The 12,259-nt window shown below is 44.4% G+C and overlaps 1 protein-coding gene across 1 annotated transcript in view; it reads left to right on the plus strand.

Moving 5' to 3' along the window:
- NSD2 (nuclear receptor binding SET domain protein 2) overlaps positions 1-12,259 on the plus strand; it is a 117,014-nt gene that overhangs the window by 55,434 nt on the left and 49,321 nt on the right. The window contains 2 exon segments of the mRNA XM_056541252.1: positions 8,220-8,383; positions 8,475-8,924. Of these exon segments, the coding sequence (XP_056397227.1) occupies positions 8,220-8,383; positions 8,475-8,924 (614 nt within the window).

Raw genomic sequence — 12,259 nt, forward strand, 5'->3', positions numbered from 1 at the left:
TGCCTGCTGAAATCGTTCAGCAGGCATCCCGGCATATCGCCCAGGGGGGTCATTATGCCCCCCCATGTCGGCGATCGCCGCAGATCGCTGGACAATTCAGTCCAGCGATCTGCGGCGATTCCGGGTCAATCGGGTCTCCGGTGACCCGGAATTACTGGCTGTTCGGGGCCGTCTCTGACGGCCCCGAACAGCCAGAGCCTGCAGGGGTGAGGTGGCACTGGTGCCACCTCACGATCGCCCTGATTCGTCGGCCGGATTACCAGCCGACCAATCAGGGCGCCTGCTGCGGGTGTCACTCCCGCACCCGCTCCGCCCCTCTTCCGGAGGGCGGGTGCGGGAAGACGACCCCCGGTACTGGGGACCCCGATCCCCGGCGTCCCTGTTGGGATCGGGGCCCCAGGAGCAGCTGCGGCGGCGAGGGACAGCCTGCGATGGAGCAGCAGCAGGAGGTGAGTTACAGCCTCCTGCTGTTGCTTAGCAACAGCTCCCAGCATGCAAAAAGGGCATGCTGGGAGCTGTAGTTATGCAACAGCAGGAGGCAGACCACCACAACTCCCAGCATTCCCTTATGGGCATGCTGGGACTTATGGTTTTGCAACAGCTGGAGGCACATTCTTTCTATGGAAAAGTGTACCTTCAGCTGTTGTCTAACTACAACTCCCAGCTTGCACAAACAGCTAAAGTGCATGCTGGGAGTTGTAGTGGTGCATCTGCTGGTTGCATAACTACAACTCCCAGCATGCCCGTTGGCTGTCGGTGACTGCTGAGAGTTGTAGTTTTGCAACAGCTGAAGGCACACTGGTTGTGAAACACTGAGTTTTTTTTACCTAACTCAGTGTTTCACGACCGGTGTGCCTCCAGCTGTTGCAAACTACAACTCTCAGCAGTCACCGTACACCATGCACCGTACATGCTGGGAGTTGTAGTTTTGCAACAGCTGGAGGCACACTGGTTGTGAAACACTGAGTTAGGTCACAAACTCAGTGATACATAACCAGTGTGCCTACAGTTGTTGCAAAACTGCAACTCTCAGCAGTCACCGACAGCCAACGGGCATGCTGGGAGTTGTAGTTATGCAACAGCTGGATGTCCCCCCCCCCAATGTGAACGTACAGGGTACACTCACATGGGCGGAGGATTACAGTAAGTATCTGGCTGCAAATTTGAGCTGCCGCAAACTTTCTGCTGCAGCTCAAATTGCCAGCGAGAAACTACTGTGAACCCCCGCCCGTGCGACTGTACCCTAAAAACACTACACTAACACAAAAAATAAAATAAAAAGTAAAAAACACTACATATACACATACCCCTACACAGCCCCCCTCCCCTCCCCAATAAAAATGAAAAACGTCTGGTACGCCACTGTTTCCAGAACGGAGCCTCCAGCTGTTGCAAAACAACTCCCAGTATTGTCGGACAGCCGTTGACTGTCCAGGCATGCTGGGAGTTTTGCAACAGCTGGAGGCACCCTGTTTGGGAATCACTGGCGTAGAATACCCCTATGTCCACCCCTATGCAATCCCTAATTTAGGCCTCAAATGCGCATGGCGCTCTCACTTTGGAGCCCTGTCGTATTTCAAGGCAACAGTTTAGGGCCACATATGGGGTATCGCCGTACTCGGGAGAAATTGTGTTACAAATTTTGGGGGCTATTTTCTGCTTTTACCCTTTTTAAAAATGTAAAATTTTGGGGAAAACAAGCATTTTAGGTAAAAAAAAAAAAAATTTTTTACATATGCAAAAGTCGTGAAACACCTGTGGGGTATAAAGGTTCACTTAACCCCTTGTTACGTTCCCCGAGGGGTCTAGTTTCCAAAATGGTATGCCATGTGGGTTTTTTTTGCTATCCTGGCACCATAGGGGCTTCCTAAATGCGGCATGCCCCCAGAGCAAAATTCGCTTTCAAAAAGCCAAATGTGACTCCTTCTCTTCTGAGACCTGTAGTGCGCCAGCAGAGCACTTTTCACCCCCATATGGGGTGTTTTCTGAATCGGGAGAAATTGGGCTTCAAATTTTTAGGGGTATTTTCTGCTATTACCCTTTTTAAAAATAAAAATTTTGGGGGAAAACAAGCATTTTAGGTAAATTTATTTTTTTTTTTTTTACATTTGCAAAAGTCGTGAAACACCTGTGGGGTATTAAGGTTCACTTTATCCCATGTTACATTCCCCGAGGGTTCTAGTTTCCAAAATGGTTCGCCATGTGGTTTTTTTTTGCTGTTCTGGCACCATAAGGGCTTCCTAAAGGTAACATGCCCCCCAAAAACCATTTCAGAAAAACGTGCTCTCCAAAATCCCCTTGTCGCTCCTTCCCTTCTGAGCCCTCTACTGCGCCCGACGAACATTTTACATAGACATATGAGGTATGTGCTTACTCGAGAGAAATTGGGCTACAAATACAAGTAAAAATTTTGTCCTTTTACCCCTTGTAAAAATTCAAAAATTGGGTCTACAAGAACATGTGAGTGTAAAAAATGAAGATTGTGAATTTTCTCCTTCACTTTGCTGCTATTCGTGTGAAACACCTAAAGGGTTAAAACACTTACTGAATGTCATTTTGAATACTTTGGGGGGTGTAGTTTTTATAATGGGGTCATTTATGGGGTATTTCTAATATGAAGACCCTTCAAATCCACTTCAAACCTGAACTGGTCCCTGAAAAATACTGAGTTTGAAAATTTTGTGAAAAATCGGAAAATTGCTGCTGACCGTTGAGCCCTCTGGTGTCTTCCAAAAGTAAAAACTCATACATTTTATGATGCAAACATAAAGTAGACATATTGTATATGTGAACCAAAAAAAAATGTATTCGTAATATCCATTTTCCTTACAAGCAGAAAGCTTCAAAGTTAGAAAAATGCTAAATTTTCAAATTTTTCATCAAATTTACGGATTTTTCACCAAGAAAGGATGCAAGTATCGACAAAAATTTACCACTATGTTAAAGTAGAATATGTCACGAAAAAAACAATCTCGGAATCAGAATGATAACTAAAAGCATTCCAGAGTTATTAATGATTAAAGTGACAGTGGTCAGATGTGCAAAAAACGCTCCGGTCCTTAAGGCCAAAATGGGCTCCGTCCTGAAGGGGTTAAAGGGAAAGTAGCTTTTTTATGCTACCTACCTAACAACATAAGAACTTCTCCATTCAGTGTTCTGTCCCTTTTGCTGATACGTTGTTTCAATTCAGAGAATCTTCATCTGCTAGCTGCAACAAGTGACCTGAAAAAGTCACTGCTGCCCCTTCAATCTACTGGTGATTGACAGGTATCTCCTTATACCAGTGTTCTCCAACCAGGGTGTCTCCAGCTGTTGCAAAACTACAACTCCCAGCATGCCCGGACAGTCGTTGGCTGTCCGGGCATGCTGGGAGTTGTAGTTTTGCAACAGCTGGAGGCACCCTGGTTGGGAAACACTGCCTTATACATAGTGATAAGCCTGTCAATTACCAGGAGGGTGGTACAGCGGTATCTCTTTTCAGACTGTGTTCCCACCAAATATCCGCTTTTATAGGGGTACTTCGGTAGAAAACATTTTTATTTATTTTTTAAAGGACATGTCCGGTGCTCACTTTTCTTATTTTATCCGTTTCGGGCTGAAAAATAAAAGAAAACAAACTTTCTCTTACCTGCCTACGCTCCCCCGGTGCTTCATATACAGGTGCTCGGTCCCCGGGCTGTATTCTTCTTACTTCCTGTTAGCCCGGCACGTCACACGGAGCTTCAGCCTATCACCAGCCGCAGCGATGTCCCGCCTCCGCTGGTGATAGGCTGAAGCTCCGTGTGACGTGCCGGGCTAACAGGAAGTAAGAAGAATACAGCCCGAACCGAACACCTGTACCGAAGCACCAGGGGAGCGTAGGCAGGTAAGAGAAAGCTTATTTTCTTTTTTTTTTTTTGCAGCCCGGAACGGATACAATAAGAGAAGTGAGCACCGGACATGTCCTTTAAATCAACTGGTGCCAGAAAGTTAAACAGATTTGTAAATTACTTCTATTAAAAAATCTTTACCCTTCCAGTACTTATTTGCAGCTGTATGCGACAGAAGAAATTATTTTCTTTTTGAATTTCTTTTTTGTGTTGTCCACAGTGCTCTCTGCTGACACCTGATGTCCGTATCAGGAACTGTCCAGAGCAGGAGAAAATGCCTATAGCAAGCCTATGCTGCTCTGGACAGTTCCTGACACGAACTGAGGTGTCAGCAGAGAGCACTGTGGACAAGACAAAAAAGAAATTCAAAAAGAAAAGAACTTCCTCTAGCATACAGCTGCTAATAAGTACTGAAAGGATTGAGATTTTTAAATAGAAGTCATTTACAAATCTGTTTAACTTTTTGGCACCAGTTCATAAAAAAAAAAATTTGAAAAAAAAAAAGTTTTCAACCGGAGTACTCCTTTAACCTTTTAAGGATCGGGGTTTTTCAGTTTTTGCACGTTCGTTTTTTCCTCCTTGCCTTTAAAAAATCATAACCCTTTCAATTTTCCACCTAAAAATCCATATTATGGCTTATTTTTTTGCGTCACCAATTCTACTTTGCAGTGACATTAGTCATTTTACCCAAAAATTCACGGCAAAACGGGAAAAAAATCATTGTGCGACAAAATCGAATAAAAAAACGCCATATTGTAACTTTTGGGGGCTTCCGTTTCGACGCAGTGCATATTTCGGTAAAAATGACACCTTATCATTATTCTGTAGGTCCATACGGTTAAAATGAAACCCTACTTATATAGGTTTGATTTTGTCGTACTTCTGGAAAAAATCATAACTACATGCAGGAAAATTTATATGTTTAAAAATGTCATCTTCTGACCCCTATAACTTTTTTATTTTTCCACGTACGGGGCGGTATGAGGACTCATTTTTTGCGTCGTGATCTGAAGTTTTTATTGGTACAATTTTAGTTTTGATCGGACTTTTTGATCACTTTTTATTCATTTTGTAATGGTATAAAAAGTGACCAAAATACGATTTTTTGGACTTTTTTACATGTACGCCATTGACCGTGCGGTTTAATTAACAATATATTTTTATAGTTCGGACATTTACGCACGCGGCGACACCATATATGTTTATTTTTATTTACACTGTTTTATTTTTTTTTATGGGAAAAGGGGGGTGATTCAAACTTTTATTAGGGAAGGGGTTAAATGACCTTTATTAACACTTATTTTTTACTTTTTTTTTTTGCAGTGTTATAGGTCCCATAGGGACCTATAACACTGCACACACTGATCTCTTACACAGATCACTGGCGTGTATTAACACGCCTGTGATCAGTGTTATCGGCGCTTGACTGCTCCTGCCTGGATCTCAGGCACGGAGCAGTCATTTGCCGATCAGGCAACAAGGAGGCAGGTAAGGGCCCTCCCGATGTCCTGTAAGCTGTTGGGGACGCCGCGATTTCACCGCGGCGGTCCCGAACAGCCCGACTGACTAGCCGGGATAGTTTCACTTTCACTTTAGAAGCGGCGGTCAGCTTTGACCGCCGCTTCTAAAGGGTTAATACCGCACATTGCCGCGATCGGTTTACGTCTTGTGTATGACCGCGAGCATCGGAGCTGTGCTCGCGTCATACACGGCAGGTTCCGGCTGCTAGCAGCAGCCGGGAACCCGCCGGTAATGGCCGCGATCGCTCGGATGTCCGCCATTAACCTCTCAGATGCCATGATCAATACAGATCACGGCATCTGCGGCAATGCGGTACTTTGGATGATCGAATCGCCCACATCGCTGCCGCGGGGATTCGATCATCCAGCATGGCAGCCGGAGGTCCCCTCACCTGCCTCCGGCCGTCTCCCGGGTCTTCTGCTCTGGTCTGAGATCGAGATCTGATCAGTGCTGTGTCCTATACATAGAACTGCACAGTATTATCAATCAAAGGATTGCTATAGATAGTCCCCCTATGGGGACATAAAAAGTGTAAAATAAAAGTTGAAAAAATGTAAAAAAAAAAATGTGAAAAATCGCCTCCCCCAATAGAAATGAAAATTGTCCGTTTTTCCCATTTTACCCCCAAAAAGCATACATTTTTTTTATAAACATACTTGGTATCGCTTTATGCGTAAATGTCCGAACTATCAAAATATAATGTTAATGATCCTGTACGGTGAACGGCGTAAACGTCAAAAATAAAAAAAAGTTAAAAATGCTGCTTTTTTGTCACCTTTTTATTAAAAAAATGTTTTTTTAATAAAAAATTTGATCTAAAAGTTTTATATATGCAAATGTGGTATCGATTAAAAAGTACAGATGACGGCGCAAAAAATTAGCCCTCATACCGCCCTATGTAATGAAAAAGTTATAGGTGCTCAAAATAGGGCGATTTTAGATTGCTGATTTTGTACAAAAAGTTTTAGATTTTTTTTAAGCGGTACAAAAATCTAAAAGTATCTAGCCATGGGTATCATTTTAATCGTATTGACCCACTGAATAAAGAACACGTCATTTTTACCGTAAAGTGTACAGTGTGAAAACAAAACCCTCCAAAATGTGCAAAATTGTGGTTTTCATTTAAATTTCCTCCCTAAAAAAAATAATTTTGGGGTGGTTCACTGTATATTTTATGGTAAAATTAGAGGTTTCATTACAAAGTACAATTGGTCACGCAAAAAACAAGCCCTTATATGGGTCTGTAGATGGAAATATAATGGAGTTATGGATTTTAGAAGGCGAGGAGGAAAAATGAAAACACAAAAATAAAATTTGCCTGGTCCTTAAGGTTAAAATGGGCTTGGTCTTTAAGGGGTTAAGAAGGGACACGTCGCTGTAAACTTCATGTCTGTCCCTATGTTATGCTGCCCCCCAACCGGGGCAGCATAATAAAGCTGACAGGTTTCCTTCAATTATTTTGTTGGTTGTAAATTTGGGGAATATTTGTAGACTTATACCTCCAATGGCCCACATTACCCATAATGTTAACCATATGTTTACCACGTGTTCCGTGGGGCACATTTATCAAAACCGTCTCTGGGAAAAACTATTACCACGCCAGAAGGACACTCTTTTAGTTTACGTCTGCAGAGTCAGGAGTTGTGGTGTAAATGCCAAATGCAGGGCTGAGAAGTGATGTGCTGAGAGCCTTATTGTATCCTCTTTTATAACAAGGATATCAGTATCTAGTAGTTATACTAAAGTCATTGGGGGAGATCTATCAAATCCCGTCCAAAGGAAAGTTGCTGAGTTGTCCATAGCAACCAATCGGATCGCTTCTTTCATTTTTCAGAGGCCTTTTAAAAAATGAAAGAAGCGATCTGATTGGTTGCTATGGGCAACTCAGCAACTTCTCCTCTGGACAGGTTTTGATAAATCTCCCCCATAGTGACTACCCCGCTGAGCGCTCAATGTGTAGCCACCAGAGTTTTGACTGCGACATGATCATGACTTTGCTTTGTCACAATAAATCACATTCACCTATTAATGTGAGTACTGGATGTTACCATTGGCCTTGTGTGTGAGGTGTATCCCTACTCGTGGTTGTAGGACCACCATATAGCACCAAGTCAATGAATCAACTATTTTTTTTATTTTTTTAATAGGTAATCCTGGATTGGGGAAGCATGGCTGCTTTCTTTGAAAAACGCCAGCTCCCTATTTACAAGTTGTGCAGGAATTAAAGGGGTACCCCGCCCCTAGATATCTTATTCCCGTTCAAAAGGATAGGTGATGAGATGTCTGATCGTGGGGGTCCCGCCGCTGGGGACCCCTGCAATCTTGGCTGCGGCACTCATGACATCCGGTGCATGGAGTGAACTTCGCTCCGTGCTGGATGACTGGCTATGCAGGGTGGAGCCTCGTGACATCACAGCAATGCCCCCTCAATGCAAGTCTATGGGAGGGGGCGTGACGGTAGTCACGCCCCCTCCCATAGACTTGCATTGAGGGGGCATGGTCGTGACGTCACGAGGCTCCGGCGCTGCACCCAACGCTCTAAACGAACGCCGGGTGCAGCATGAAGATCGCGGATCAGACATCTTATCAGACATCTTATCCCCTATCCTTTGGATAGGGGGTAAGATGTCTAGAGGAGGAGTACCCCTTTAAAGGGAATGAATTGAGCTAAGGCTGCAATACCACATGCAACCTATGGACAAGCGTGGTGCTGATTTTAGAAGGCGGCAGCCATGTTTTTCCATTCCTGGACTAAATGGTGCATATGATTTGGATAATCAGAAATGGTTTGTTTTGTGATTTTAATTTTGCATACTTTTGTTTATTCAGGGCAGAAAAAGAGTATCCGCCAATACCACGTGCAGTTTTTTGGCAATGCACCTGAAAGAGCTTGGATATTTGAGAAGAGTTTAGTGCCCTTCAAGGGAGAACATGAATATGATCATCTGTGCCAGGAGAGTGCAAAACAGGCGCCCAAAGCTGAAAAACTCAAGGTGCGTACCTTTCTGTGGTGTCACTGACCACATACATTTAATCCATAGATTTCGACTTTAAAACTTTTTTTTTTTTTCTTTCTCCTTTCAGCTCTTAAAACCAATATCTGGTAAAATTAAAACCCAGTGGGACGTTGGTATTGAACAGGCTAAAGAAGCCTTATCCATGTCCAGAGCAGAGAAGAAGGATAAATTTACATTTATATACATCAAGGACCGTCCCCATCTGAATCCTAAAGTAGCTGGGCAAGCGGGTGTACCTGTGGAGTCATATGATGAAGAGGAAGAGGAGGATGAGCCACCGGAGAGCCCCAAGAAAGAAGATGAGGTGCCCAGCAAGAGGAGGAGGGTGTCCCGGCAATCGTCTTCTAGCTGTCAAGACACTGACCCTGATTGGAAAACCACTACTGCAAGCTCGGAGCAAAAAGGTGGCGCCACACCACCTGCACAGAAAAGGAAATCCGGGGGGCATGGCGCAAGAGGCAGAAAGGGAGACGCTGTGAACCAGTTTTTAGTATTTTGCCAGAAGCACAAAGATGAGGTTTGTTACCCACTTTTTGCCTACATTGCCCCGTGAATTAGGGCTGTTTTGTTTTAGGTCCTTCAGGCGTGCACTGTAGGAACCAATGTAATGATGGCATGGCTGCACATCAAAGCACTAAACAGTCACCCTATCTGCCTTCCTACATCCTCTAAAACAGTGTGCCTCTAGCTGTTGCTGAAAAACTACAACTTCCAGCATGCCCGGCTGTCCGGGCATGCTGGGAGTTTTTATTTTTGCACCAACTTGACACACACCGGTTTCAAAACACTGTCCTGGAACGATGTTCTTTAACCTGTGCCCTCCAGCTGTTGCTATAATATGCCTCCTATCATGCATTCACAGCCTTCAGCTGGCAGGTTGTAGTTTAGCTACAGGTTGGGGAACACTGCCCTAGAAGCATTGTGGTTGTTTTATATCCATGAGGTGAAAGAGACTTGGTTTTCTATCTGCATATGATTAAAAGGGGTACTCCGCTGCTCAGTGTTTGGAACAAACTGTTCCGAACGCCGGAGCCGGGAGTTCGTGACTTCATATCCCCGCCCCCTCATGACATCCTGCCCCCTCAATGCAAGTCTATGGGAGGGGGCGTGACATACGTCACGCCCCCTCCCATAGACTTGCATTGAGGGGGCGTGGTGTGACATCATGAGGGGGGCGTTGTTATGGTGTCACGAGCTCCCGGCTCCGGCGTTGGGAACAGTTTGTTCCAAACACTGAGCAGCGGAGTACCCCTTTTTAAAGAGGTGCTATCCAGAGTTTTATACAAACAAATATGGTGTTGGGACAGGGGAAAATGGAAAGAAAGAAAAAAAAAAACATACTTACCTAGCCCCTGTCCCCCACAGCTCCACTTTGCCTCTATCCAGTCCCTGGTCTTTTCTTCCTGATTTAGAAAAGAGCGCGCGATGCAGGACCTGGCCTAGACGAGACACTGCTGCAGCCACTGATTGGCTCATCTGACAGGTCCTGCACCAACTGCTTGGAAGCAGGAAGAAAGATGATCAGGGGAGTGGGTGGAGGCAAAGGGGCTTTAGGAGGGGACCAGGGCTTAGTGTTTATTTATTTTTATTTTTTTTATAATTTTTTTTTTAAATAAAACTCTGGATGACACACCTTTTAAAGTGGTCTGTAGTCTGCAAATGAAACATTGTGTGTGGGTGCATATACACAATGGTAGTTTGCCAAAAGAATCAGAAGACAAGTGCAGGGGGGGGGGTTATTAATAAGGTACTAAAACCATTTTCTAATGAGTATTAGGCTATGTTCACATCCACATCCTTAGGGACCTTCGTCCACTGATTCCGTTGAAACGACGGAACATTAGCAGAGAAAAAGTCCTGCATGTCAGGAATCTAGCGGAACCCTAATGGACCCCATTCAAAGTAAATGCGACCTGTCTGGTCTCACGACCTCCTTCCCAGCCTTGTCATCTGCAGTTGTACTAAAGCTCCCTCAGGGGTGTGGAAATTAAAAAAATAAATAAATACTTGTCCAAGGGACTAAAACGGAACACGATCTACTTGTCCTGTAGATGAAAATCCACTTGTCCTGTAGATGAAAATCCACTTGTCCTGTAGATGAAATAATTTCAACCAAAATAGTACGATCCCCCCCCCCACTAGACCACCAGGGATGGATATAAGATTCCTTTAGACACTGATGTCAACTTAGACAGCGGTGATCGCAGCATGTCAGGCCATTAGCGGCGGGAGAGCTGTAGCTCCTTTTACGCCCGAGGCAAGAATCCCCCCCCCCCCCCATCTGACCCCTATAACTAAAATTTTTCTATATACAGGGATGTATGAGGGTAATCTTATGTGCCGTGATCTGTAGTTTTTTCTGAACCATTTATTATCGGAACTTTTATTAGGAAAGGGGCTTATTCACATATATACGCACTTCTTAAAATATTTTAATCACTATTTTTCAGTCTTCATATGGACTTACATATAGAGTCTTTTGATTGGAAAACACTGAACAACGCTGTTACTGGGGGGTGCGTTCTGCTTCTCCAGTTTATATGGTGCATTTTATTTACTCAAATTTATGTGTCAGAAAATGCTGGAAGGTGCATTTAGTTACTAGAGAACTACAACACCCAGCATGCCCTGATACAGCCTATGGTTGTGTGGGTGTTGCAGCATGTTGCACTGTATAGTACAGTTAAGGTTATTGTGTAACATGGTGGGAGTTGTAGTTTTGGTTTGTGTCAGCTGCAGAGCCATAGTCTGTGTCAGGGAATACTGGGAATTACAGTTAGTAACTACAACTCATAGCATGCCCTGATGCAGCCTATAGCTCTGCAGCTGACCCGAACAAAAACTACAACTCCCAGCATGTTGCACTTTATAGTTCTACAGTTTAGGTTATGGTCCAACATGCTGGGAGTTGTAGTTTTGGTTTGTGTCAGCTGCAGAGCCATAGTCTGTGTCAAGGAATACTGGGAATTACAGTTAGTAACTACAACACCCAGCATGCCCTGATGCAGCCTATGGCTCTGCAGGTGACCCGAACCAACACTACAACTCCCAGCATGTTACACTTTATAGTTCTACAGTTTAGGTTACAGTGCAACATGCTGGAAGTTGTAGTTTTGGTTGGGGTGTGTTTGCGTGCATCCGTGGGGCTCTTGGTTGGCAGGTGAGTATGAAGGGGGTGGGATTCTGGGGGTGCAATTTAGTGCGGGTGACCAGAAGCCACTAAAAATAAATAAAATTACATAGCACAACTGGCGGCAGCACTTGTCAGTCCGCCCCTGAACAAGACAGATATACATACACATATCATACACATATCATACATATACATACACATAGATACACCGGCCACTGCCCCCTATATTATACAGTATATACATACATACAGACACATCATACATACATACATACACCCGCCGCTGCCCCCATCATACATTACATACACACATCACACATCATATATACACATACTCACACCATACATATACACACATCATACATACACCTGCCGCTGCCCCCAATATCATACATTACATACACAGACACCATACACACATCATATATACACATGACACGCACACACCATACATATGCACACATCATACATATACCCGCCACTGATACACCCCCCTAATCATACATTACATACATATACAACCACCTGAGCCGGTGTGAGGTGAAATCCCCAGCCTGTGCAGTGCAGTCTCCTCACACACGTCCTCTCCCCTCCCTCTGCTCAGTATTTCCCCCCCGTGAAAACTTGAAACCTCCCCGTTATAAATTAGGTCCTGTGTAGACAGAGCAGGGGGAAGGGAGAGGCTGTGTGTGTGTGGGGGAGGGAGGAGCTGTGTGCGT

This window comes from Hyla sarda, chromosome 1 (assembly GCF_029499605.1).
Source record: "Hyla sarda isolate aHylSar1 chromosome 1, aHylSar1.hap1, whole genome shotgun sequence".
NCBI lineage: Eukaryota > Metazoa > Chordata > Amphibia > Anura > Hylidae > Hyla > Hyla sarda.